General features: G+C 41.8%; 1 protein-coding gene across 3 annotated transcripts in view; it reads right to left on the bottom strand.

The window, feature by feature from the left end:
• focad (focadhesin) overlaps window positions 1-26,040 on the bottom strand; it is a 218,653-nt gene extending 192,613 nt beyond the window's left edge. The window contains exons 1-3 of one of the 3 annotated variants that reach the window (XM_080188679.1): window positions 25,998-26,040; window positions 4,318-4,414; window positions 4,148-4,222 (exon numbers count right to left, since the gene is read on the bottom strand). In XM_080188679.1, the coding sequence (XP_080044805.1) occupies window positions 4,148-4,222; window positions 4,318-4,374 (132 nt within the window). In that variant the 5' untranslated portion in view covers window positions 4,375-4,414; window positions 25,998-26,040. Of the gene's footprint in view, window positions 1-4,147; window positions 4,223-4,317; window positions 4,415-8,770; window positions 8,859-25,583; window positions 25,868-25,997 lie in introns of those variants that run through there. The other 2 variants (XM_080188680.1, XM_080188681.1) reach the window with 2 other exon arrangements.
• Window positions 26,041-26,553: the final 513 nt, after the last annotated feature.

The raw sequence follows: 26,553 nt of genomic DNA, 5'->3' as shown, positions 1-26,553 counted from the left end.
TGCATCAGATAAGCAAAGAAATTGAGACTGCTCTCAAAGTTTAATTAATCTTGCTCACTTAATTAACATTAGCTTCCTATAAAGAAAAATCATAAACATAAGCTTTGTCAGGTTTTCAGAGAATGCTCAGAAACTCCATTCGCACATTCACTTCATTTTCAAAATCTTCAACATTCCCTGATTATTTATAGACCCAAACAACATCACAAAACATTGTTTGGAGCTGATTTTGTGTAACCTGCTTCCACCAAGTACCCAATACCTAAATGCAAAAGGGTCAGCTAAAGGGGACAAAAATCTGAGATATGAGGTTTCACAGACTCCTAAGCTTTACAGGACTTTCCCACTTACTTCTAACAAGTGCAAACCCAATGTTGCTATTCAAATAAGGTTGGAAAAGAATTGTCAGACCTCCCACTTCACCTTCCAGGCCGGTTAGGTTCCCAAAGAAAGATGAATTTCAGCCTTACACCTGAGACCACCTCAGCATGAAGGGTTTGAGGGGCCAGACAGCAAGGACGGCATAGGCCAATAGTTTTTTTTCAGGAATTGATTGAATATTGAGACTTTGACTCCTTTTACAAGGACCATTATGCTGCCCATGCTGAGGTTGTGTTTAAGCCATGAGAATGACTTAGTTCACGTTCCAATGACTTGTGTTACTTAGACACAGAGGCCACCACCACCACCATCACACGCCCCCACACCCCACCCCCAGATATTAATGAGCTGCATCAGAAAGTGCAGTTTACTATCAAATCATAAATCGTGAAGCCGTAAATAAAGTTGAAAAATGTTCCACCCACTGGAATCATGCTTCTATGTCAAATTTGGTACAGCACAATGCTTCAGCTTTTACCTTAGATTTAGTCGAAATCTTTCAGAAATATTTGCAAAGGAGGTCATGTGGAGCAAAATGGCAATCAATGAGGAAGAAAAAGAGTTTGATAAAGAATAACCAAAAGAGTTAGTCTAACTGAGAAACAGTCCAGAAAGCATAGAAACACAGCCAAATTGGATTATGTTGCTAACTTCAATGCAAATAAGGAGCCCACCATAAATTAATGGAGAACATTATGAAATCAGGTTTTTCAATGCCAATTTATCTTTAAAACAAATATTTTCTGTTTGGCATGATTCTGACTGCAGCAAAGGCAATGCAGGAGTGTCCAACTTTTCCATACACCACCAACGGCCCTAGATGCACCAGTTATGGGAGACAGTTATTTACACGTACTTGTTCCAATCCAGTACAGTGCTCTTGCTGCTCATGGTGTCATCACCTCTACAATGAGGAAAGGAAATGCAGATTTGATAACTATTCTGCCAAACATCTCCATCCTACTGGCACCTGGCAGAGGGAATTAGTTTCAAAATTCCATTGAGCACGTAATTAAAATCAGCATGGTTCTGTCCAACAGGTGCAACCAACGCTTCACAGCAGATTGTTCGAACCACCACACTGTCACTGCAGCACTCCCTCGCCACTTGCTACATGAAGAAGTTTCTTCTCCAATCTCCATTGTTTCTTTTGCCAATTACAAAGAACAAAACAGGACAGGAAACAGGTCCTTCGGCCCTCCAAGCCTGCGCCGCTCATGCATCCAACTAGATCTTTCGTTTGTATCCCTCCGTTCCTAGTCTTTTCACGTGGCTATCCAGATAAGTCTTAAACAATTCCAACGTGTTCATCTCTATCACCTTGCCTGGCAGTGCATTTCAGGCCCCCACCACCCTCTGTAAAATACGTCCCTCTGACATCTGTGTTAAACCTTGCCCCCCTCACCTTGAACCTATGACCCCTTGTGTTCATCACCTCCAACCTGGGAAAAAGTTTCCCACTGTTCACCCTATCTATGCCCTTCATAATTTTATACATCTCTATTAGGTCGCCCCTCATCCTGTCTTTCCAGGGAGAACAACCCCAGTTTACCCAATCTCTCCTCATAGCTAAGACTCTCCATACCAGGCAACATCCTGGTAAACCTTTTCTCTACTCCCTCCGAAGCCTCCATGTCCTTCTGGTAGTGTGGCAACCAGAACTGGACACAAATGTGGCCTAACCAATGTTCTATGTAGCTGCAACATCATACGCCAACTTTTATACTCTATGCCCTATCCTATAAAGGCAAGCATGCCATATGCCTTCTTCACCACCCTCTCCACCTGTGCTGCCACCTTTAAGGATCAATATTCCCACTTTGTGTGCTTTATCTTTCGCTTTTACGCTGTCATTGACTTCCCTCATCAGCCATGGTTGCCTCATCCTCCCCTTAAAATGTTTCCTCGTTCTTGCGATGAATCTCTGTTGTGGCTCCTGAACAACACCCAAAAACTCCTGCAATTGCTGTCCCACTGTCTTCCCTGCTCGGCTGTCTTACAAATCAACTCTGGCCAGCTCCTCCCTCATGTCTTTGTAGTTACCTTTATTTAATTGTAATACCATTACATCTGATTCCAGCTTCTTGCTCTCAAACTGCAGGGTAAATTCTATCATGCTGTGGTCACTGCTCCCTAAGGGTTCCTTCACCTTAAATTCCCTAGTCAAGTCTGCCTCATTACAAATCACCAAATCCAGAATTGCCTGTTCTCTAGTAGGCTCTGTCACAAACTGCTCCAAAAAAGCATCTCTTAAATATTCCACAAATTCCTTTTCTTGGGATCCATTACTTATCTGATTTTCCCAGTCCACCTGCATATCAAAGTCCCCCATGATTATTGTAATATTGCCTTTTTTATCTCCTGATTTATTTTCTGTCCTGACTACTGATAGGGGATAATTCCCAGCAGGGTCTTTTTACCTTTGTGATCCTCAACTCTGCCCACAGAGATCCTCTATGCCTTCTGATCCTATATTGCTTCTTGTTATTGATTTAATTTCATTCCTTATTAACAATCCCGTTCCCTTTGCCCATCTGCCTGCCTTTTCAATAGGACACATTTCCTTGGATATATCCATTTTCATATCCATATTCCATATGGAATGACCAAAAACTCAGATAAAGAGGGATTCACAAATGTGGAGCCCAAAAGGCCAAAGACATGGTCACAAACGGAAGCAAAGTAGAGGGATGGGAATTGCTAATAATTCAGAGCAGTTGAGAATTCTGAATGGATTGTAGGGAGGGAAGCATAGGATAGTGAGGGGATTTGATCATGATGAGAAATTTAAATTGGAAGCAGTGGGGAACCAGAGCTGAGATGTAGCTGAGCAAAGACCAAGACCAAGGGTGAAAGCATTGGTCTTCATAAAGTTTAGCAGGAGGAAATTGCAGCTCATTCAAGCCAAGGGAGCTGTCGGCCAACACAGAGGTGGTGGAGGAGAAGGTGGGATTTAAGGTCCACAGCACAGCATGGTCCACAGCAGTAAAAGAGAAATGATCAAAGAATAGTACTCCCAAGAAGATCCTACTGCATTTAGATTCAAACAGAATCCTTGCTGCACAACATTATCGCCAATGTCTATGTTCACATTTTTAACCGCTCAATGTTATTAATATGCCATTAAGATCTATCAACATGAACGAAACACATACATTTCAAAACAAAACTTAGACTCCACGTATAGAATCAGTACAGAAGGAAGCCATTCGGCCCACTGAATCTGCACCAACCACAATCTCACCCAGGTCTTATTCCCATAACCCCACATATTTACCCTGCTAATCCCCCTGACACTAGGGTCAATTTAGGATGGTCTATCAACCTAACCTGCACATCTTTGGATTGTGGGAGGAAACTGGAGCACCGGAGGAAACCCATGCATAACAGGGAAAATGTGCAAACGCAGACAATGACTTGAGGCAGGAATTGAACCCGGGTCCTTGGTGCTAACTGCTGTGCCACTGTGCCACCTCAAAACTTGAATGGGCTCCCACATTATGCCCTCGGTAGATCTGACATCAGATTTAGAGTTCATTAAAGAGCGATTACTATTGTGCGGATTATCAAATACTTAAAAGTCAAAACCAACCGTTTTAAAATCCACAGCCGGATTACCTGACTTAAAAGCATCCAACAACAATGCAATAACAACCAGATCTCAAAGCGAAGATATTTTGCAATTTGTAATTCAAGAGTTTCAAAAATACATTGAAGGTTGTGAGAAATTACCTTGAGCCCCTCCACTGCAGAATTGAACACTCACCTGATCTGAAGAATAGCTGATCAGAGGTGACAGCCCTTTGTCTTTTAACACAGCAGCAACCAGGTGCCCCACTGCCTATACACAAACAAACATAGTAAATCTGCAGTGATCACTTAAGAACCTACATTCAATGTTAAAGACATAATTTTCAAATTGGGGAAGTTTCATACCTGTGACTGGATTACTGGATTTGGGAATTCAAATCTCCTCTTCAAATCTTCTGACATAGTTGCTGCAAATTGTTATTTCATCCTTCAAGTGGGATCTCTAAAATAGAATGACAATCAGTTAACATTGCATTTCAAAGAGAATGTTGTTGGAAGACCTTATTGATTACTAATTATTTCAACAATCAAACAGGATTCTCAAAATAACTGCGATGGCAATTAGCTCAACAGATCTCACTTCTTACAAACGTTTCTATCTCTTGTTCAACTAACATTCCTTTGCTCCCATTCATTATATGGTACCATAGTAAATAAGAACATAAATAGAGAAAAAGCTACATGACTCCTCAAGTCTGCCCTGTTATTCAATAAAATCAGGTTGATCTTGACTTCAACTCCATTATCCTACCTGTTGCCCATAATTCTCAACTCCCCTAATCTCGACCATGCATAGTGATGATACTGTGCCTTTATGAAATATATTTAAACATGTTCTTGTGCAAGATCTGTGTTAGCAGCTTTTTTTGTATTATCAATGCCATTTTCTCTATAACTAGCATCCTGTATTGTTACTGCAGCAGCATAATTGCTTGCAATTGCTAGAATGTTTTTAATCTAGATTAACGTGGTTCTGCCGTTCTTAGCATTCCTTGGGGTTTTGTACAGTAGGATTTGGTTAGGTTGATTGACAATTAAGGTCACACGACTGAATGGAGCTAGGCTTGCACAGGAAATTTAAGCTCGGTTGCCATTTAGATGCTGTTTTTAGGTTGAGAGATAGCAGCACCTCTCTTTTTCCCCTCGCTGAAGTCTGCAGACTGGGATCTTCCAGAGACCAGGATTACTTCTCCATAGTTGTGCTATTTTGAGGATATATCCTTCTCTGGCAACTGTTGTCTAGATATTTGTCCAGAAGTTTTAAAAGGCTGGAAATCTAGGCCACTGAACATACTTGTTTTCTGTGCTAACTAATTCTGAAGAAGGGTGAATGTCAATGGGGATATTGCTTTAAATTGGAACAATAGGGATAGTTGATTGTTAAGAATTACTGGTAAAAGTTATGTTAATTATTTTTCTTCTATTCTGGGTTCTTAAATAAAGTTTGTTGGCTTCAGGATCTCTTGCACACCACCATCTATGTAATCTCTTCCAGCCCTATAAGCCTTCAACTGCCAAAGTCCAAAGCTCTAAAATTCTCCTCCTAAACCTCTCTGTCTTGTTTCTTTTCCTTACGCCTTAAAGACACTGCTGAAGACCTATATCGTGAAGAAGTCATATTGGACTCAAAACATTAACACTGTTTCTCTCTCTACAGATGTTGTCAGACCTGCTGAGTTTTCCCAGCACTTTGTTTTTATTTATGTCCCGAAGAACCTACCTTTTTGACCAAGTTTTTGTTTATCTGTTCTCATATCTCTTTATATAGCTCAGTGCCAAATTTTGCTCAACAGTACTCCTGTGAGGTTTTACATTAAAAAAGATCTTAAATAAATGTAAGTTGTTGGTGCTGTTATTGTTGCCAGCATTTACTACACTCAATGTACTGGCAGCAAAGTATTATACCCATACTTGGTGGTTACAATAAATAACCACACATTATTTACTAAAGCAGAAAGGAAACAAAAACATATCTTGGCATGTGTCACAATGCTAACCAAATCTAGAGGACCATGTGGAATAACAGTTGGCTTTTACACTCAACAAGTTCAGTTACCAAGTCCCTCACACCTATCTATATCATGCAAAGATATTGTCTGCATAGACACATATATAATCAAGAATTTTGAATAATGTTGTAGATTTAAAATGTATTTTCAAATGTCTTGTAAGCTTTGGCCAAGATGCATCCTGCCCCAAAGCGAACTAGATTGGCCACATTCTTTGGAAACAATAAAGCATAGAATATATTCACTATTAGCAGTAACAGATTCTGTAGCTGTAAGCTACCAAGGTTTTAAAATGAATAGCTGCATTTAGCTTGTGGTTGCAGTGAATAGAAGTATTCAACTTTTGCTGATAAGGGGGTATCTAGCAGGCAGAGGGAAATAACTCCCTCTCCATTCCAATGGTTTGTAGGTGGTGAGGGTGGCTCTTGAACCCATCGCATTGCGTAGCTGTTATCTGAGGGTGTGTGTGTGTGCGCGCGCGTGCACTTCCAGGTCTGTTTGACCAATGAATTCCCAATTCTGCTAGAAGGTACAATGCTTTGGCCAAGGTAAATAATGTACATTAATGTAACTGGTTCATCCAGTTTGGAAGACAGGCTGGACGGGAGAAATGAACCTTTGAAATGACATACCTGTTTTACACATGTACTCTTACGTCAGAGAGAAGTTGGAATTCTTTCTCTCCCAATGTATGTTGGTCAAATAAAGAACGCTTTTAACTACATACTGTCTTTTGTGAGTTCAGCTCAATCCATGGTGCCAGAGGCACACTCCAGGAAAATCCCCCAACAATGTTTAAACTTCAATATCATGGAACATACTTGAGTCAATTCCTAAATTACAAACTTTCAAAATAGGAGAAGTAGGCCACTCACTGCTTCAAGTGTGCTCCACTCTTCAAGATGGCCATGTTTTGTGTTTCAATTAAAACATTCTTATCCACCCTTGATAACCTTTGATTCCCTTGCCTAATGAAAACCTAGCCACGTCCACCTTAAAAACATTCAACGATCCCAGCTCCACCACCTTCTGAGGCACAGTTCCAAAGATGCAAACCCTCAAAAGAAAATATTTTCCCCTTCTCTATCCTATACAGGCACCCCCTAATTTTAAAACAGTTCCCCTAATTCTGGATTCAGACAGAAGAGGAAACAACCTTTCCACATCTACCTTGTCAAGACCTTTCAGGATCTTGTATACTTGTGCCGGATGACTGGAGGGTGGCTCATGTTGTTCCGTTGTTTAAAAAAGGTTCCAAAAGAAATCCGGGAAATTACAGGCCAATAAATTTGACGTCGGTGGTGGGCAAGTTATTGGAAGGTGTGATAAGGGATAGGATCTACAAATATTTGGATAGACAGGGACTTATTAGGGAGAGTCAACATGTGAGATATTGCACTTTGGAAGGACAAACCAAAGTAGAATGTACAGGCTAAATGGTAGGACTCTGAAGAGTGCAGTTGAATAGAGGGATCTGGGAATACAGGTACAGAATTCCCTAAAAGTGACATCACAGGTGGATAGGGGCATAAAGTGTGTTTTTGGTACATTGGCCTTTATAAATCGGAGTATCGAGTATAAAAGTTGGAGTATCATGGTAAGGTTATAAGGCATTGGTGAGGCTGAATTTAGAGTATTGTGCACAGTTTTGGTCACCTAGTTACAGGAAGGATGTAAATAAGGTTGAAAGAATGCAGAGAAGGTTCATGAGGATGTTGCCGGGACTTGAAAAGCTGAGTTACAGAGAGAGATTGAATAGGTTAGGACTTTATTCCCTGGAGCGTAGAAGAATGAGGGGAGATTTGATAGAGGTGCATAAGATTTTGATGGGTACAGATAGAGTGAATGCAAGCAGGCTTTTTCCACTGAGGCTAGAGGAGAAAAAAAACCAGAGGGCATGGGTTAAGGGTGAAAGGAGAAAAGTTTAAAAGGAATATTAGGGGGGGCTTCTTCACACATGGAATTTTGCAGAAATATAAAGACCAACTCCAACAGTGTGACTCAAAATTAGAGAAGAAAGCAAAATCCATTGTGGAATTGGATTGAGTGGTGGGAGTGTGGAAGGAGCTGCCTGATAAAGTGATAAATGTGGGGTCACTTTTAACATTTAAGAAAAACTTGGACAGGTACATGAGTAAAAGGGGTGCGGAGGGATATGGTCCAAGTTCAGGTCAGTGGGATGAGGCAAAGAAATGGATCGGCACAGACAAGAAGGGCCAAAAGGCCTGTTTCTGAGCTGTAAATTTTCTATGGTTTCTATTTCAAACAAGTTATTCTTCAACTCCAGTGTAAATGAGCTCAGTCTATTCAATCTTTTCTCAAAAGACAATCCGCTCATTCCACATATCAATCTAGCAAACCTACTCTGTATCGCCAACAAAGTGTTGCATAAGGAGACCAAAATTGCACACAATATTCAAGATGGGCAGCACAGTGGTTAGCACTGCTACCTCACAGCGCCAGGGATCCAGGTTCAATTCTCGGCTTGGGTCACTGTCTGTGTGGAGTTTGTATGTTCTCCCTTTGTCTGCCTGAGTTTCCTCCAGATGCTCTGGTTTCCTCCCACAGTCCAAAGATATGCAAGTTAGGTGAACTGGCAATGCTAAATTCTCCCTCACTGTACCCGAACAGGCGCTGAAATGTGCCAACTAGGGAATTTTCACAGTAACTTCACTGCAGTGTTAATGTAAGCCTACAGTGACTAATAAATAAGCTTTTAAGATGTGACCTCACCAGTGTCCACCAGTTTGCCATGCAGTGCATTTTCAATGTTCTGTTTTCATCCATACCTGATTTACATTTTAAGAGGCAACCAGAAATGCAAAAAATCAATCCAATTCCACAATGGATTTTGCTTTCTTCTCTAATTTTGAGTCACACTGTTGGAGTTGCTCTTTATATTTCTGCAAAATTCCATGGGGAGAAAGGTATTTATGCATCCTTCAATTTCTATGGCACTAAAGAGGTAACTCTACAAAAATCCATTTAGAATCATAAACAAAGCAATTGTATCACTGTGGGAAAGAAAAGTGAGGTTTTGCCAGTGTAAAACTGGCCTGAAATACCAGAACTACTGGAGGGAGAACAATAGATTAAAATTTTGGAGAGGACCCTTCATCAGAATTGTTTAGTACTGATTACTTTCCTGGTTAAAAAGAGGAGAAATGTGTACTCTGATCTCTGCACAAAGCACAATAATGTGCCAAACAGATGTTAGCCATCGATAAGGAGTTAGTCACAAATGGAAATCTGACTAGACGTGTCGTGGAGTCTCAGTGATATGTGATCCTGTGTACTCAAGTACTCACTTTTCTTTCATAGATTCTCAAAAATTGTTCCATTACAAATTTGTGTTGCACTTTTTCTCAAGTGAGCAGCTGAATTAAAGCACTATATAACTGACCACACAGGAATGATCTCACAGATGCCAACTATTTCGTCTTGTGGTTCCCACAAGAAGTAATCAAGCTTTTTGACTCAAATGCTGGAGTTCTGTTGAATATATTGCTCATGTGCTACGGCCTGATACATTTTTGGTTTGGTACACAAATTGTCGTGCAGTAGTGCATGATGTGGGATTCTGGATATTATGCATAGGCTGATAACTTGTTCAGAGTAGCAACCTCCGTTGGACTGCTAGCCTGAATGAAATCACCCGCATTTGCACTGCCCCTGTCTCACCCAACCTCCCTCACTCAGGCTAGGAGACAGCAGTAGGGCAGCATGTCCCCGTTACCATTGGCTTGGAGTAACTGGGGCGCAGAGAGGTGAATCATACCCCTTTTTTACAGCATGATTTGCCACAAAGGGGGTGTTGAAAACAACAAGGGGCCAGATAAGTTTCAAGTGTGAATGGTTTACCAGAAGACTGGGGAGGGGGCGAGGCACAGTGGACTGGACGATAGGGGTGGATCAAGGCAGATTAGAGTTCGGAGGTTGGGATGGGTGTGTGTGTTTGTGTGTGTGTGTGTGTCCTGGAGCAGAGGGAAGATGTACCAGGTTAGAGCACAGAGGGTGGAGCGGGGGGTGGTACTCAGAGCTGATTGGGAGAGTGGGAGTGGGTTGGTGCTGGGTGACAGTGCCAGAGGACAGACAAGATTGGAGTTGACAGGGGTGATTGTGTGAAGCTGGGTCTGGGTGTTTACCTTGTTACCCTGGTATAAAAGTGTTTTCTTTCCTTCCAAGTCCTTCAGAGTAACTATCAGGGTAAAACTGGCAGAACTATTTAACGTTATTGATTTAAATCACTTCTGTCAGATTGTTCCGAGCTCAGCATAATCGTCCACACAATGTTAGCATTTCTGGGCAATTGCTGGGTAAATCGTTATGTGGGAACTGGGGTACCGCCCAAATGCGACACTAGGGAACAAGGATATTATGAGCCAAACACATGACCACACTGTTCCCAAGTACATCAGAACAATATAGAAAATAGAAGCATGTACAAGCAATACCACCCTTCAAACCTGCCCCAACATTCATTATAACCATGGCTGATCATTCAACTCAACATACTGATCCTGCCTACTTCCCACCTCACCCCAATATCCTTTGATCCCTTTAGCCTCAACAGCTGTAACATACAATGTTTTTGCCTCAGCTGCTTTCTGTGGTAGTGAATTCCACACACTTACTTCTCTCTGGGTGAAGAAACTTCTCCTCATCTCAGTCCTAAAAGGTTAACCCTACATCCTTAGATTATGATCCCTGGTAATGGACTCCCCACCATCAGGAACATCCTTCCTGCATCTAGCCTGTCTAATCCGGTTACAATTTAATAGGTTTCTTTGAGATTCCCCCATCATTCTTCTGAACTCCAGCAAATATAATCTTAACTGACTCAATCTCTCCTACATCACTCTTCCTATCCCAAGACCAATCTGGTAAATGTTTACTGCACTCCCTCTGGAGTAAGAACATCTTTCCTCAGATAAGGAGAGCAAAACTACACACAATATTGCAGGTGTGACCTTACCAAGGCCATATATAACTATAGCAAGATATCCCTGTTCCTGTACTCAAATCCTATACAATATAATAGCAAGAAAATGGTGGATTACAAAAGCAAAAGTTACTTCACAGGTTTGTCTCCTGAACATGGAAGCTACAAAAACAGCAGAATTATATTCTGTCAGTGTTGCAACCAAACAAAATATAAACCATAAAGTGATTGATAAAGTAAGTTTAAGCACTGATACATTTTTATCACAGTATTGTCCATTGTATCAGAAGCTTTTACCTCATTGGTACTGTATCTAGTGCAGTGATAATCAAAATGCATTTGCCAAAATTGTACTTAACAAACAAGTTGAATTTGGACAGTTCTCATTTTGAATAATTCCCATAACTCCGCAAGTTCATTTCCTTTTATACATGCCCAGGAGTACTTCTTCAAAAACCATAAATTGGGGAATAATTTATGTACGGATTTTATATTATTTTTTCTTCAAGCTTTTATCCAATTTTCTTTGGAAAGCCTCTACTGGAGCTGAATCCATCATTCCTGTTAAGTAGTGCATTTCAAACCCTCACCACTTGCTGCATTAAAATGATTTTCTGTCATCTGGTTCCTTGGGCAATCACCTTCAATCTGTTCCCTCTGGTTATTGACCCGCCAGGCATTGCGTACAATTCGTCTTTATTTAAAAATCTCAATGCTTCATTACTTTATACATTTCTCTCAAACTGCCTCAAAGTCTTCTTGCTTTTAAAATGGTGACTTTCTGTGGGAAGGTTACTTCCTACCTACCTCCCTGTAAGGACAGCAACGCCACACATTCAATCCATTTCAATGGTGGCTGGGCAAACAGCAAGAGGAAAGCAAAATCCTGTGGATGCTGGAAGCCCCGAGATAAAAACAGAAAATGCTGGATGGACTTAGAAGAGCTGGCTGCACCCGTGGCGTGCTGTTTTCGTGGAGCTAGTGGCAGAGTGATGTAACTTGGACACAATATTTGGATATTCGCATTTAACTAACACTCACATGAAGTTGTGATTTGCGTGAATAACGCAAGTGCTAATTCCTTCGACTGCAAGCTTATAGGAAATTCTGACCTATCAAAGTAACAAAGACAACTCAAAGTGCATTCACTGACCTACAACAAGGAGCTGATGAGTCTTCTGCCTGCCAAGGTGCAGCAAGCAAGGGATGACAATTTTTCTGCCATGGGAACAGAATGCAATGACAAATTCAGTCAATTCTTTTTACTAACGGGAATGATTGCTGCAGGCACTTGCTGATTTTGAAAACAATGAGGATTGTTTTAATGTTCATCGTAAAACACAAGAGCGACTGGGCAGCTAAATTCAGCATCCTGGTCAGAATTTAATTACAGCCATTATTACAGCATTTAAAACTGTCTTTTCTGCTTGCAAAATACAAGATAAATATGCATGCAGTTAGCATTTGTCAAGATGGAAATCACAATTCATGTCAGCAAAGCAGAGCTAACAGAAACTAACGAGATGGAAATAATTCTGGAAAAAAGCTTGTAAAGTTAGTGGGGGACTCAAATAACATTAGATCGATGCAGAATTGCATTTGGTGACAGGCATTTAACCTTTAACTAAAGTTCAATGCAGAATCATCTAAATTGCATAGGTTTTGAGGAAGGCTGCAATTATACTGGAAAGGGTTTAGTTTGAAACAAAATTAATAGGAAGAAACAAAAGCCTATCCAGTTCAGCATTTTAATTAGCTTCAGGCTCAGCACCTGGTCTGTACTGCATTTATTCAGAGTCCATTATTTTCCTGCAACTCTGCTATTTACAAAACAGACTGCCATTGATATGTAAAATAACTCCTTAACTTCTGTATTACTTGGACCTTACATCTCCTGTAGGACCAGGTACACTTTCACATCAGGACAGTGGATTTCTCTGCCTCAAAACTTTCAAATCTTTAGCAGCTCCTAATTTAACTCTATTCACTTGTAGAGCATTGAGTCATTGTGAAATAGGAGGAGGTGGCCATTCTGCACATTGACTCAATGCCACATCTCCATAAACCAATCCAGTCAGGCCCATTCCCCCACTCTAGCCCTGCAAGTTCATTTCCCTCACGCGTCCATCCAATTTCCTTTTGGAATCATTTCTCTTTCACCATCTTCATAGGCAGCAAGTTTCGGTCACTGTCACTTGCTGCTCAAGAAAGTTCTTCCTTGCATTGTCTTTTGTCCAAAATCTTAAATCTGTATCCCCTAGTCCTTGTACAATCAGTTCATGGGAAGTGCTTTACTTCATCTGCCTCATCTATGCCTGTCATAATTTTGCACAACTACTTCAAATTTCCCTTCAATCTCCTTTGCTCCGTAAAGAACAATTCCAGCTTCTCCAATTCCATGTAGCTAAAATCCCTCATCCCTGGAACCATTCTGGTAAACCTCTGTGAGCTCACTAAGGCTTTCATATCCTTCCTAAAATGTTAGCAGAAATTGGTGCAACTGACCCACGACGGTGGGATATACAGGATGGATGAGAGTGTAAGCAAATTTTTCACTTGAAAATAACCAAAGTGCGATACCAATTTCTGTTAACATTTTAGGTGGGTCGAATCTCGAACAATGATGAAACAGAGTACAGGAATGAGATAGAGAATCTGGTGAACTGGTGTGGCAACAATAATCTCTCCCTCGATGTCAACAAAATGAAAGAGATTGTCACCCACTTCAGGAAGCGTAAAGGAGAAAATACCCCTGTCTACATCAATGGGGACAAAGAAGAATGAGTCAAGAGCTTCAAGTTCTTAGGTGTCCAGATCACCAACATCATGTCCTGGTCTCCCCATGCCAACACTATAGTTAAGAAAGCCCAACAACGCTCTATTTTCTCAGAAAACTAAAGAAATTTGGTAATGTGACTTTCTCCGTCTTTTACAGATGCACCATAGAAAGCATTCTTTCTGGTTGCGTTACAGCTTGGGATGGCTCCTACTCCGCCCAAGGCCATAAAGAATTACAAAATGTCGTGAATGTAGCACAATCCATCACGCAATCCAGCCTCCCATCCATTGACTCTGTCTATACTTTTTGCTGCCTCAGCAAAGCAGGCAGTATAATTAAGGACTCAACGCAACCCATTTATTCTCTCTTTCACCTTCTTCCGTCGCGAAAAAGATACAAAAGTCTGAGGTCACGTACCGACTCAAAAACAGCTTCTTCCCTCTTGCTATCAGACTTTTGAATGGACTTACCTTGCATTCTGCACTCTCTCATTTCCTTCTCTACGAACGGTATGCATTGTTTGTATCGCACGCAAGAAACAAAATTTTTCACTCTATGTTAATATGTGTGACAATAATAAATCAAAATCAAATACAGAAAATGACCTAACATACTCAAGAAAGCAACATCTATGGCTCTCACACAAATGAAAACCAAATACAATGCAACTTCTAGAAAAAAAATTGCACATCTATACTAAATGTTCATCGTGGGATGGGTTTAATTCAGATACAGCTGACAAACATTCAGCAATGAACTATTAAATCTGATTCTTGTCATGATAGTTACCTCATCCAATCTGCAATAAAGCTTGGCTTTTTTGTTTGAAGAGAACAGATGCATTTGGACAAGGTCCTGACAAATATCCCACAGAGAGTCTTGCTTAAGTGCTTTCTTTTCTCCTTTTAAACTTGAAATTTATGTATAAGTTGTTTTACTGTCAGCTGACTTTCATTAAAAACCACCTATCTTTCCTATAGTTTAGTTGGGCACACAGCATTCTGTTATATTTCTTACAGAAAAAATGTGGTTCTCTCCTTTAATGATTCAGGAAGCCTAACTGGAAAGGAACACAGTCATGAATTTCAAGTTTAAAAGGAGAAAAGAAAGCACTTAGGCAAGACTCTCTCTATGTGGATATCTGTTAGTTTATAACAAAATGCAAAGTAAAATCACTATTTTGGGAGACACACACTAGTCCCTGCCTGGCACTAACGTTCAGCAGGCCCAATCCTGGGCCTACTTTATAAAAGGCTCAGGTATTGAGTTCCAGCTGGGCAGGCCACTGCTTGCTGCATGGGAAACTTACTCAGCAAACCCCATAGGGAGATCAATCAGTGATTTCCCCATGGACCTCGTAGGGTTATCAATCTCCAAATAATTATTCTAATTATAGGCACTTTATTTATCATCTTGAATACTTGTATGAAACTTTGCACAACTAACTCAGTGACTTATATCTTGTATGGGGGATTTAATTACTATTTATGTCATAAGAACATAAGAAATAGGAGCAGGAGTAGGCCATCCAGCCCTTCGAGCCTGCCCCGCCATTCAATAAGATCATGGCTGATCTGTCGTGGCTCAGTTCCACATTCCCGCCCTCTCCCCATAACCCTTAATCCCCTCGCTTATCAAAAACCCATCAACCCGCGTCTTAAAAATATTTAGCGAGGCAGCCTCCACCACCTCAACGGGCAGAGAATTCCAGAGATTCGCCACCCTTTGAGTGAAGAAGTTCCTCCTCAACTCCGTTCTAAACCGCCTCCCCTTTATCTTGAGGCTGTGCCCCCTAGTCCTACTGTCCTTTCTGAGCAGGAAGAGCCTCTCCACCTCTATCCTATCCATCCCATTCATCATCTTATACGTCTCAATGAGATCTCCCCTCATTCTTCTAAACTCTAACGAGTACAAGCCTAATTTATTCAGCCTCTCCTCATAGCTCAACCCCCTCAACTCCAGTATCAGCCTAGTAAACCTCCTCTGCACTCCCTCCAAGGCCAAAATATCCTTGCGTAAGTACGGCGCCCAAAACTGCACACAGTACTCCAGCTGCGGCCTCACCAATGCCCTATACAGCTGCAGCAAGACCTCCCTACTTTTATATTCAATCCCCCTCGCTATGAAGGCCAGCATCCCATTCGCCTTCCTGACCACCTGCTGCACCTGCAGGCTGGGTTTTTGCGACTCATGCACAAGGACCCCGAGGTCCCTCTGCACCGTCACCTGCTGCAGTTTTTCGCCCCATAAGTAATAGTCCTTCCTACCATTATTCCTGCCAAAGTGGACCACCTCGCACTTGCCAACATTGAATTCTATTTGCCAGTTCCTGGCCCATTCGCCCAGCCTTTCTAGATCCTTCTGCAGACTCTCCGCACCCTCCGCGCAATTTGCCGTTCCACCACTCTTGGTGTCATCAGCAAATTTCGACACCCTACACTCGGTTCCTTCCTCCAGATCATCTATATAAATGGTAAAAAGCTGAGGCCCCAGCACCGACCCCTGGGGCACTCCACTAGTCACCAACCGCCAATCCGAATAGCACCCATTAACCCCCACTCTCTGCCTCCTATTTGACAGCCAATCCTCTATCCACGCTAACACCCTACCCCCAACTCCATGTCCCCTGACCTTCTGCAATAACCTCTTGTGAGGTACCTTGTCAAACGCCTTCTGAAAATCAAGAAAGACCACATCCACCGGCTCTCCTCTATCCACCGCCCTAGACACATCCTCATAGAACTCCAATAAATTTGTCAGACACGACTTCCCCTTAACGAAACCGTGCTGCGTCTGCCCTATCAAGCAATTCCCCTCAAGATGCCTCGCTATTTCCTCCTTGATGACGGATTCTAACATTTTACGCACAACAGACGTTAAACTAACCAGCCTATAATTCCCTGCCTTTTGCCTGGCACCCTTCTTAAACCTGCATTAACATGTATTTCCAAGGATCTATTTAAAGTGTGCCGAAACAATGATTGCTCTACTTCAAAAAAAGAAGTATCTTTTGAAAAAGTAATATGGTCTGACCAGCTTTGGTGCTGCAGTCAACTGATGACATCTTTGAATTTCCTTTGCTTCCAGTACCACAGCCAAATCTACTCGTCATTTAATTTTGGATTTTATAGAAAGTTCCTATTTACTGGCTGAACTGAGTCCAAACACAGCATTCATCAAACTATAATCGGTAGCAGCTCATGATTCACTTCATCAACAAATGAGAACTTTTGTCAAAATTCTCATTTTAACTTGATTAATTTTGAAAGATTAACCTCTCGTAGTAAATCATAATTAGTTACTAAATCAATTCAAATGGTTTACTAAAATCTGTGACACTCACTACTTTAAGAATTTAAATTGGGGAGAAAAAGAAAATATTTTTCAGGAATCTCAAACATCACAGCAATCCTACCAGGAATCAGAAAGTTACAATTACCATCTCTGCATAGTGACTCGTGCAGTATTCAGAATAAATATTTTCTTATGATGAATGGGGCCACGAGATTTGTTGCCAGTTTATGAGTAAATATTCTAATTTAAGCCCATAAATAACTGACCCTATACAGCAATGTCATCACTGAAATCACCCTGTCAATTTGTCATTGAAGAACATTGTCCCTTCGTTAATCTATGGATACAGAGGTGTCGGCAAAGTAAGCTTTACTTTGGGAGGGAACATACACTGTTGAAGTGGGGAACTGCATCTGTTTAATGAGGTTAGGTCAATGAATCATTTGTAAAATGCTGTTGGCATGGAGAACACAATTCTGGAAATAATGGAACATTTGTAAAGCATGTTCCTAAAAGCATTGCACAGTTGACTTCTTGCTCTTCCATCAGGGAGTTCTACTATGTAGTGACTGAAAATTCTAAATAATTTTTCTTTTAGTGTGATTTTAATCAAGTAACAAAGACTTGGAGGCAACCATAAGGCAGCAATATTATCAAGGATTAAAATAATATGACATACCAAAAGATTGAAGGATGATTTAAAAACTAACTTAACTTCAGTACCCTATTGTATAAACAGATGGACCGTTAACAGGTACAATAACATATAAATGACATATAAAGCACAAAATTCAGAGCACATTTTATAATTTTTTCCTCATTGAGATGATAATGCCAGGAAATGAATCAGCTACTTTTACATCAGGGATAGCATGGGTCTGATACAAAGTAAAGCTTTCTTTACTCTGGCCAAAATCATACTTTAATCCTTCTTTTATGCTTATATGACATCTTTATTTCTTAGAACAGGCCTCTTTATCTGAGTGAGGCTGCCAATTTGGGTCTAACTGTAGGGAGATTTAACTTCAGGCTTCATGAGCTGAGTTGAGACCAACTGAATGGATTTCGTTTGAAATTCATTTGGCTGCTGAGAGGAAATTGTTATCCCATCAGTCTGGGCCAGATTCAAATACCAGAGGCGACAGGAAATTCTACTGACCCTTTACAATATTTGCAATGGGACCCTACCCTGAAATACTTAACAACTCTTTCCCAACACAACTGTTCTCACTGGCCAAAACAAACGAGATCACTGTGGCAGGCTTGGTGCAAGATGCACCCCATATTGAATAATTGAAACCACTACTTTGAGCTTCATAAATAATTAAGTTAGAATCATAGAATCCCTACAGTGCCAAAGGAGGCCATTCGGTCCATCAAGTCTGCACCGACAACAATCCCACGCAGGCCCTATCCTCTGTAACCCCACAAATTTACCCTGCTAATTCCCCTGATACCAAGAGGCAATTCAGCGTGGCCAATCCACCTAACCTGCGCATCTTTGGACTATGGGAAGAAACCGGAGCACCCAAGGGAAACCTACGCGGACACGGAGTGAACGTATAAGCTCCGCACAGACAGTGACCCAAGGTCAGAATTGTCCCTGGCGCTGTGAGGCAACAGTGCTAACGAAGAACAAAGAACAAAGAACAACACAGCACGGGAAACAGGCCCTTCGGCCCAACGAGCCCATGCCGCCGTCCCATTGTCTCAGTGACCTATTCATGATTTTAGTCTACGACTGCCATTGCTAAATTAAAATTATTTACATTGTTCAAAAGTTACACCAATCCTTTAAAGGCACCAAAGAAAAACATATCAGCCCTAAAGCCAGAACAGGAGAAAAAGAAAACGTTTAACTGTTAATATTCCATGAGGTAGGCAATGAAAGAAATTATGTTGTCTCTTATGTACAAATACTGCACTTGATAATCTACAATACAACACCAATGCAGTTCAAAGTGATTCAGTTATATATACTTGCTGCTCAATATCTAAAAAGCCCAGCAGCAGAAAATATGCAATCCCTAACAAGCTCTATTTGTTCACACTATTAAAACACAAAGAAAAATCCTTGGATATATTGGCCCCAAGATTGCTGAAGCTGCATGTCCGAATGCACAAATTGGATTTTGTATCTCACCCTTCATATACTTCTGCACCATAAATTGCTGGAGAAACACATCTGTCAATGGCAAGGTCAACAGGGCATCTGGGATATCATGAACCTCAGATCCAATTGTCCATATCCGTAACCAGTGAAACGTAATGATAGAGAAATAAATTAAGTGTTGCAGGAGTAGGGGGCTAAATACAGAAAGAGAAATAAGAGGGGGGGGAGAAACAGACTAGATTAAGAAAGTGACAAAAATGAGAATGTGGAAGAGTAAGATGCTTTTTGAAAGAAAGACTTTTGTAAATTAAGAATCTCGAGAATTTCCCAGTTACAAGAATGAGACTCCTTTCAACTGTCCCCTGGAGTTTCACATCAAGACCATAAATCACATTATTTCCTGGCTCCTTCCAACACAAGTTACCAACAGTAAATGTCTGAGATGAGATTTGTTCATGTTAACAGTGCAAATGCACCAATCCCTTGACGTTCAGGGGGAGATTAATGACAAGCTCACCCAACAATTTGCGACGATTCACAACTTATGGCATATACCATCCTCACCACAAACTTTGCTTTTTTTAAAAAAAAGGCATATTAATAATTGCAGAAACCATGATCTCATTGTTACTTTCCCAGTATATTTTGGGCTGAACATCTTGCTTGAATAATGTTTTCTATCCACTGAACCTTCACATACATTATAATCTTTTAACTAAAACAATGTATAACTCTTTTCAATGTTTTAAAGTGGCCGAAAGCACTTCACAGGAAAGTTGGAGTCACAGATGTACAAGTCCTAAAAGCACAGAAGATGGCCAATCAGCCCATCATTGTGTGCCAGCTCTCTGTGCAGCAACCCAGCCTGTCTCAAAGAAATTCTGAGGCCGAACCACATATTTCGGCAGATGACCAAAACCTTGGTCAAAGAGGGGATTTTAAGGAGGAAAGGGAGGTATAGAGGAAAAGAGGATTACAGAAGCATAGCTAAGGCATGGATGGCAGAGTTTGAAATCACCTTGAGTTTCTGTTGGATGGGGAAGAGTGTGCAGCAGAACGCAGGAGATCAGCCAGGAATGCATCAGAAGAGTCACATCTCCAGCTAACGTAGAAACATAGAAAACAGGAGCAGGAGGAGGCCATTCATTATGATCATGGCGTGGCTGATTATCCAACTTAGTAGCCTGATCCCATCTTCCCCCATACCCTTTGGTTCCCTTCGCCTCAGGGGCTATAACATAGAATCCCTACGGTGCAGAAGGAGGCCATTCAGCCCATCGACCACAATCCCACTCATGCCCATATTTACCCCACTGACACTAGGGTCAATTTAGCATGGCCAATCAACCTAAACCACACATCTTTGGACTATATCTAATACCTTATTGAAAGTTTTGGCCTCAGTTACTTTCTGCAGTAACAAATAGGCTTACCACTCTGAGTGCAGAAATTTCTCATCTCTATCCTAAAGTCTGTCTGTATCCTCATACTCTGACCCCTGGTTCTGGACACCTCCAGCACCGGAGTCATCCTTCTTGCATCTACCTGTCTAGCCCTGTTAGAATTTTATTGGTTTCTATGAGATCTCGCCTCATTCATCTGAACTCCAGCAAACACAATCCCAACTGACTAAATCTCTCCTCAAACGTAAGCCTTGCCATCCCAGGAATCAATCTGGTAAACTGTCTCTGCACTCCCTCGATCACAAGATAAAGATGCAAAACTGCACATGATATTCCAGGTGTAACCTCACCAAGATCCTGTATCAAAACATCACTGCTCCTGTACTCTAATTCTCTTACTATGAAGGCCAACATGCCATTTGTCTTTTTTTACTGCCTGATGCATCTCCATGCTTATCTTCCATGACTGATGTATGAGGACACCCAGGTCTCTTTGTATACTCCCCCCTCCTAACTTACGGCCATTCAAATAACAATCTGCTTTTCCGTTTTGCTACCAAAGTGGATCACCTCACATTTATCTAAATTATACTGCATCCGCCAATCATTTTCCCACTCACTCAGCTTGTCCAAATCATACCGAAGGACCTCTGCATCCTCCTCACATTCCCACACAAAAGACATGAATGAGAGTTTCAGCAGCAGATGAGTTAAGACAGAGATAAGATCAAGCAATGTTACCTAGTTGAAAATAGGCATTTTTGACAATGGTATAAATATGAGGCGAGAAGCTCACCTCAAGATTAGATGTGACATCAAGGTTGCAAATAGACTGGCTTCATCTTGGATTGGTGCCAAGGAACGGGATGGAATTGGCTGTAAAGGAAGAGAGTTTGGGGTGGGAAACCTAAAACAATGGCTTTAGTCTCCCCAGTATTTAATTGGAAGAAGTTTCTGTTCATCCAGTACTGGATCTCAGAGAAATAACCAGATAACTTCGCAACACTAGAAGTCAGGCGTGGTGATAGGTGAGAAGAGCTAAGTGTTGTTGGTGTATATGTGGAAACTAGCTGTGTCTTCAGGTGATATTGCCAAGGGGCAGCATGTAGATGAGAAATGGGAGAGGGGTTAAGGATCAATTCTTGGAGAACATCAAATGTGATACAACTTTCATTTTCAAAGTCATATAAACATATGGGCAGAATATATTCCGAATACAAATCCTTACATTCACATTTTGGAGTCCGCTTATGCATATTTGCCATGCTGGATTTATGATCCAGCTCGTGATGCTACACATAACAGTAAGTTGCATTTATATGGTGCCTTTATCAGAGTCATCCCAAGGGCTTCACTACAGCACGAGCAAACAAAATTTGACACCAAGCCACATAAGGGATCCTCACTCTGTCCTGAGATCAGCTTGGTCCCCATTGTGAGATTTTAACCAGCAGAGATCCCTTCAAATTTCATTACCATATTTGGGAATCCTTGTCTGTCCCTACTGCACCTGCCCTTTCCCAGTGTGTATCCATCTCAAACCCTAAAAATAATAAAATTCCTCATGACCACATTACCACTTGAGTGGCAGTGTTTTCCCAGCAACTTAATTATAGAATCCTACAATGCAGAAGAGTTGCCATTTGGCCCTTTAAGTCTGTACCGACACAATCCCACACCTAGGCCCTAACCTCATAGCATCTGCCCTAGCTCGTTCCCCTGACACTAAGGGGCAATTTAGCATGGCCAATAACCTGCACATCTTTGGAGTGTGGGAAGAAACCAAAGCACCCGTAGGAAACCCATGCAGACATGGGGAGAATGTGCAACTCCACACAGATAATGGCCCAAGCTGAGAGTCAAACCCGGATCCCTGGCGCTATGAGGCAGCAGTGCTAACCACTGTGCCACCCCCAATAAAAGACATTTTTTAAAATTCTCTCATGGGATCAGGTATAACTGATAAAGCCAGCATTTCTCATCCATCCCTAATTGCCCTCGAGAAGGTGGTGATGAGGAATCACCTTCTTGAACCACAGAAGTCTGCTTGTTGTAGAAACACCGATGGTGCTGTTCAAAAGGGAATTCCAGGACTTTGATCTAGTGACAGTGAAGGGACAACTATATAGTTCCAAGTCAGAATGGTGTATGGCTTGGAGGGGGTGTTCTCATGCATCAGCTTCCCTTACCGTTCTAGATCACAGGGTCTAGCAGATGCTGTAAAAGGAGCCTTGGTGAGTTGCTACAATGCATCTTGTATACAATACTCACTGCTGCCACTGTGTGTCGGTGGTGGAGGGAGTGAATGTTTAAGCTGGTGGATGGGGTGCCAAACAAGAGGGGCACTTTGTACTAGATGGCATACAGTTCTGGAGAGAGTGCAAAAGAGGTTTACAAGAATGGTTCCAGGGACGAGCAACTTCAGTTATGATGATGCAATGGGGAGATTGGGACTGTTCTCCTTGGTGAGATGATGACTGAGAGGAGATTCGATAGAACCATTCAAAATCATGAGGGGGCTGGACAGAGTAGATATGGAAAACCTGTGCCTGTTTGCAAAAGGATCAAGAATAAGAAGGCATAGATTTCAAATGATTTGCAAAAGAAGCAAATGTGATGCAAGAAAAAAACTTTTTCACACAGCGAGTGATTCAGGTTTACCAGACTGATTCTGGAATGGAGTGCCTGAAAGTATGGAGGAGAAAGATTAAATTGGGGCATTCAAGGGGGCATTAGATGATTTTTTGAATAGATACAATGTGCAGGGTTACAGAGAAAAGACAGGGGAATGGCGCTGAGTCACAATGCTCTTTTGGAAAGCCAGTGCAGACATGATGGGCCCGGTGACCTCCTTCTGCAATGCAGTGATTCTATGATTGGAAAGTAGAAATGCGTAGATATGGGTCAAGTAAGCATTTGGACAAAGCAGTGATCCCTTATTACTCAACGTCTTACCAACACTTGAATACACATAAACAGTTGCTTCAATTGCTCTGCACTTCAATTTTATGATATTCCAGGTCTATATTTTCAAATAGCTACCTATTTTAATATTAAACTATCCTCAACATATTCCTAAAGGTTATAAATCTTAACCTCAATAACTGAGTAGTTTCTCCAGTATAAACAAACACATCAATGAATGTGGTTTGTCTGGATTTTCAGAAGGCATTTGACAAAGTACTGCACAAAAAGCTGCTGCATAAGATAAAGGTGCACAGTGTTATGTGTAACATATTAGCATGGACAGAGGATTGGTTAACTAACAGAAAGCAACGAGTGGGGATAAATGGGTGTTTTTATGGTTGGTGATCAGTGACGAGTGGCGTGCCTCAGGAATCAGTGTTGGGACTACAATTGTTTACAATTTACATAGAAGATTTGGAGTTGGGGACCAAGCGTAGTGTGTCAAAGTTCACAGATGACACCAAGATGAGTGGTAGAGCAAAATGCGCAGAAGACACTCAACGTCTGCAAAGGGATATAGATAGTATAAGTGAGTGGGTAAGGCTTTGGCCAATGGAATATAATGTTGGTAAATGTAATGTCATCCATTTTGGTAGGAATAACAGCAAAATGGGCTATTATTTAAATGCTGTGCAGAGGGACCTGGGTGTCCTTACGCATGAATCAGAAAAGGTTGGTTTGCAGGTGCAGCAGGTAATTAAGGCAGCAAATGGAATTTTGTCCTTCATTGAGGGATGGAGTTTAAAAATAGGTACATTATGTTGCAACTGTATAAAGGTGCTGATGAGGCCACACCTGGGAGACGGTGTACAGTTTTGGTCCCCTTACTTGAGAAAGGATATACTGGCATTGTAGAGGACGCAGAGGAGATTCACCAGGTTGATTCCAGAGTTGGCTTACGAGGAGACACTGAGTCGACTAGGACGTTACTCATTGGAATTTAGAAGAATGGAGGGAAATCTTATAGGATCATATAAAATTATGAAGATAAGATAGAAGCAGAGAGGTTGTTTCCACTGGCAGATGAAACCAGAACTAGGGGGCATAGCCTCAAAATAAGGGGGAAGCAGATTTAGGACTGAGTTGAGGACGAACTTCTTCACCCAAAGGGTTGTGAATCTGTGAAATTTACTGCCCGGTGAATCCCCAGGCTATTTTGTTGAATGTTTATAAGGCAAAGACAGATAGATGTTTGAACAGTAAAGGAAATAAGGGTTATGGTGAGTGGGGTAAGTGAAGCTGAATTCATGAAAACATCTGCCATGATCTTATTGAATGGTGCAGCAGGTTCAAAGAGCCAAATGGCCTTCTCCGGCTCCAAGTTCTTATGAGTCCTAAATTCTACTCCCCTCTTATTTTAAGGCTATGCCCCCAGTTCTGGTTTCACCCACCAGTGAAAACTATTCTGCAAATCAGTGATAAGGATGCAGTCTGCTATCCATTAGAAACTTAATGGGGTTGCATTTTAACAAGTTCAGCTCAAACGCACACTTCCTGAGACAGGACTTTATTATGAAAATAAAATCTAATAGACTAAGCAGTGTTTAGTAAAAACTTAAGAAATTGAGGCAGGGGTAGAGCATACAGCCCTTCAAGCCTGCTCTGTGCTTCAGGGGGCAAAAGTTATAAAAGGGACCTGAAAGGCAACTTTTTCACATAGACTTTGGGGCATATTTGGAATGAGCTGCCAGAGAGGTAGTCAAGCTGGATACAACATTTAAAATACATTTGGCCAGGTACATGGATGGGAAAGGTTTAGGGGTATATGGGCCAAACACAGGCAAATGGGACCAGTTCAGTTTAGGAAACCTCGTCAACATGGATGAGTTGGGCATGCTGTAGATTTCTATGACTCTCTAATAAGATCATGGCTCTATCTCAACTCGTTTTCCCCGATACCCATGACCGTTCTTTCCTTTAAGTGTCCAAAAACCTATCACTCTCAGTCTTCAATATGCTCCACTAAGAATGCCAAAGATGTACAACACTTGGAGTAAAAAAAATTCTCCACATCTCAATCTTAAATAGTCAGTTCCTTTTTCTGAGACTATGTGTCCCCCACTTCCCAGTTCCAGACTCTCCAAGCAGGTGAAACAGTCCTTACCATTAAACAAGTTTGGTTGAGTTTTGACACATGAGAGGTAGCCGAACCAAGCTCACATCCCTTCGTGCCTACAACACGAAGCAGATATTTTGTATCAGGGGCTGGAGATAGAAATTATGGGACGTCAGTAAAGTACAAGGTCCCGAAATGTCCAAATATCATAGCTCTCAAATGCTGGCCTTATCCCCTCAGTGCCTGGCTGCTCCCGCACGTTGTACAATCAGGCCTCTCACTCTCTCTATGTGCGGAAGCGCAGACCGGTTTAAAAAACAAGACACTGCATTGCAACCGTGCCGAGCAGACAGACCGCGCTCCCCAATAACCCTGGGCCTGATGTTTCACAATTCCATTCCCTGAAACTGCAACATCGGAGAATTCGAATGGAACCCTCCGCAACGTTCTAGAATACTTTACCTAGTACCCGGATGCCTTCCGCGCGCTCACTGCGCAGCCGCAGCCAGCCTACTGACAGGAGATTCAGAGTAGTGTCCAGGGAAGCAGCAGCTTTCCCAGCCAGCCTCCCTTCATTCTCTCACCGCAGAGACTGCCCTTCTGGCAGTGATCAGGCAGGGGATGAGGTTGGCCCAGTGCATTGGGGGCGTGCTAACGCCCGCGATCGTGGTTTGCACAAGGCAGAGTAAAGGATCAAGGGAGCCAATTATATAAAATCGAGGCATTACCTGAAGATTTTTAAAGCCATCTCGGCCTTTAAGCTGAAGTCTGGGAAGGGGTGCAATGCCTCACTCATTCTGTCAGCTTGCATTTTGGCCCAGGATGGGATGCAATGTTTTGTCTTGCTAGCTTGCATCTTGTTTATCCCTTATGTGGGGACAGTGGCGTAGCTAGTGGGGGAGCAGGGGGAACGACCGCTCCCCCTGAGCACATTCTTCAAAAGTGGTGCCTTTTCAGCAGGGTGTTCCTCACGGGCCCCTTAGATCTTTTCCCGAAATCTGAAGTCCTCGATCCATGT

The sequence above is a fragment of the Carcharhinus amblyrhynchos genome, chromosome 5, assembly GCF_965287045.1.
Source record: "Carcharhinus amblyrhynchos chromosome 5, sCarAmb.v2.hapA, whole genome shotgun sequence".
Lineage (NCBI taxonomy): Eukaryota > Metazoa > Chordata > Chondrichthyes > Carcharhiniformes > Carcharhinidae > Carcharhinus > Carcharhinus amblyrhynchos.
The sequence above is the reverse complement of the archived record's forward strand: the minus strand, read 5'-3'. Positions and strand labels throughout refer to the sequence as shown.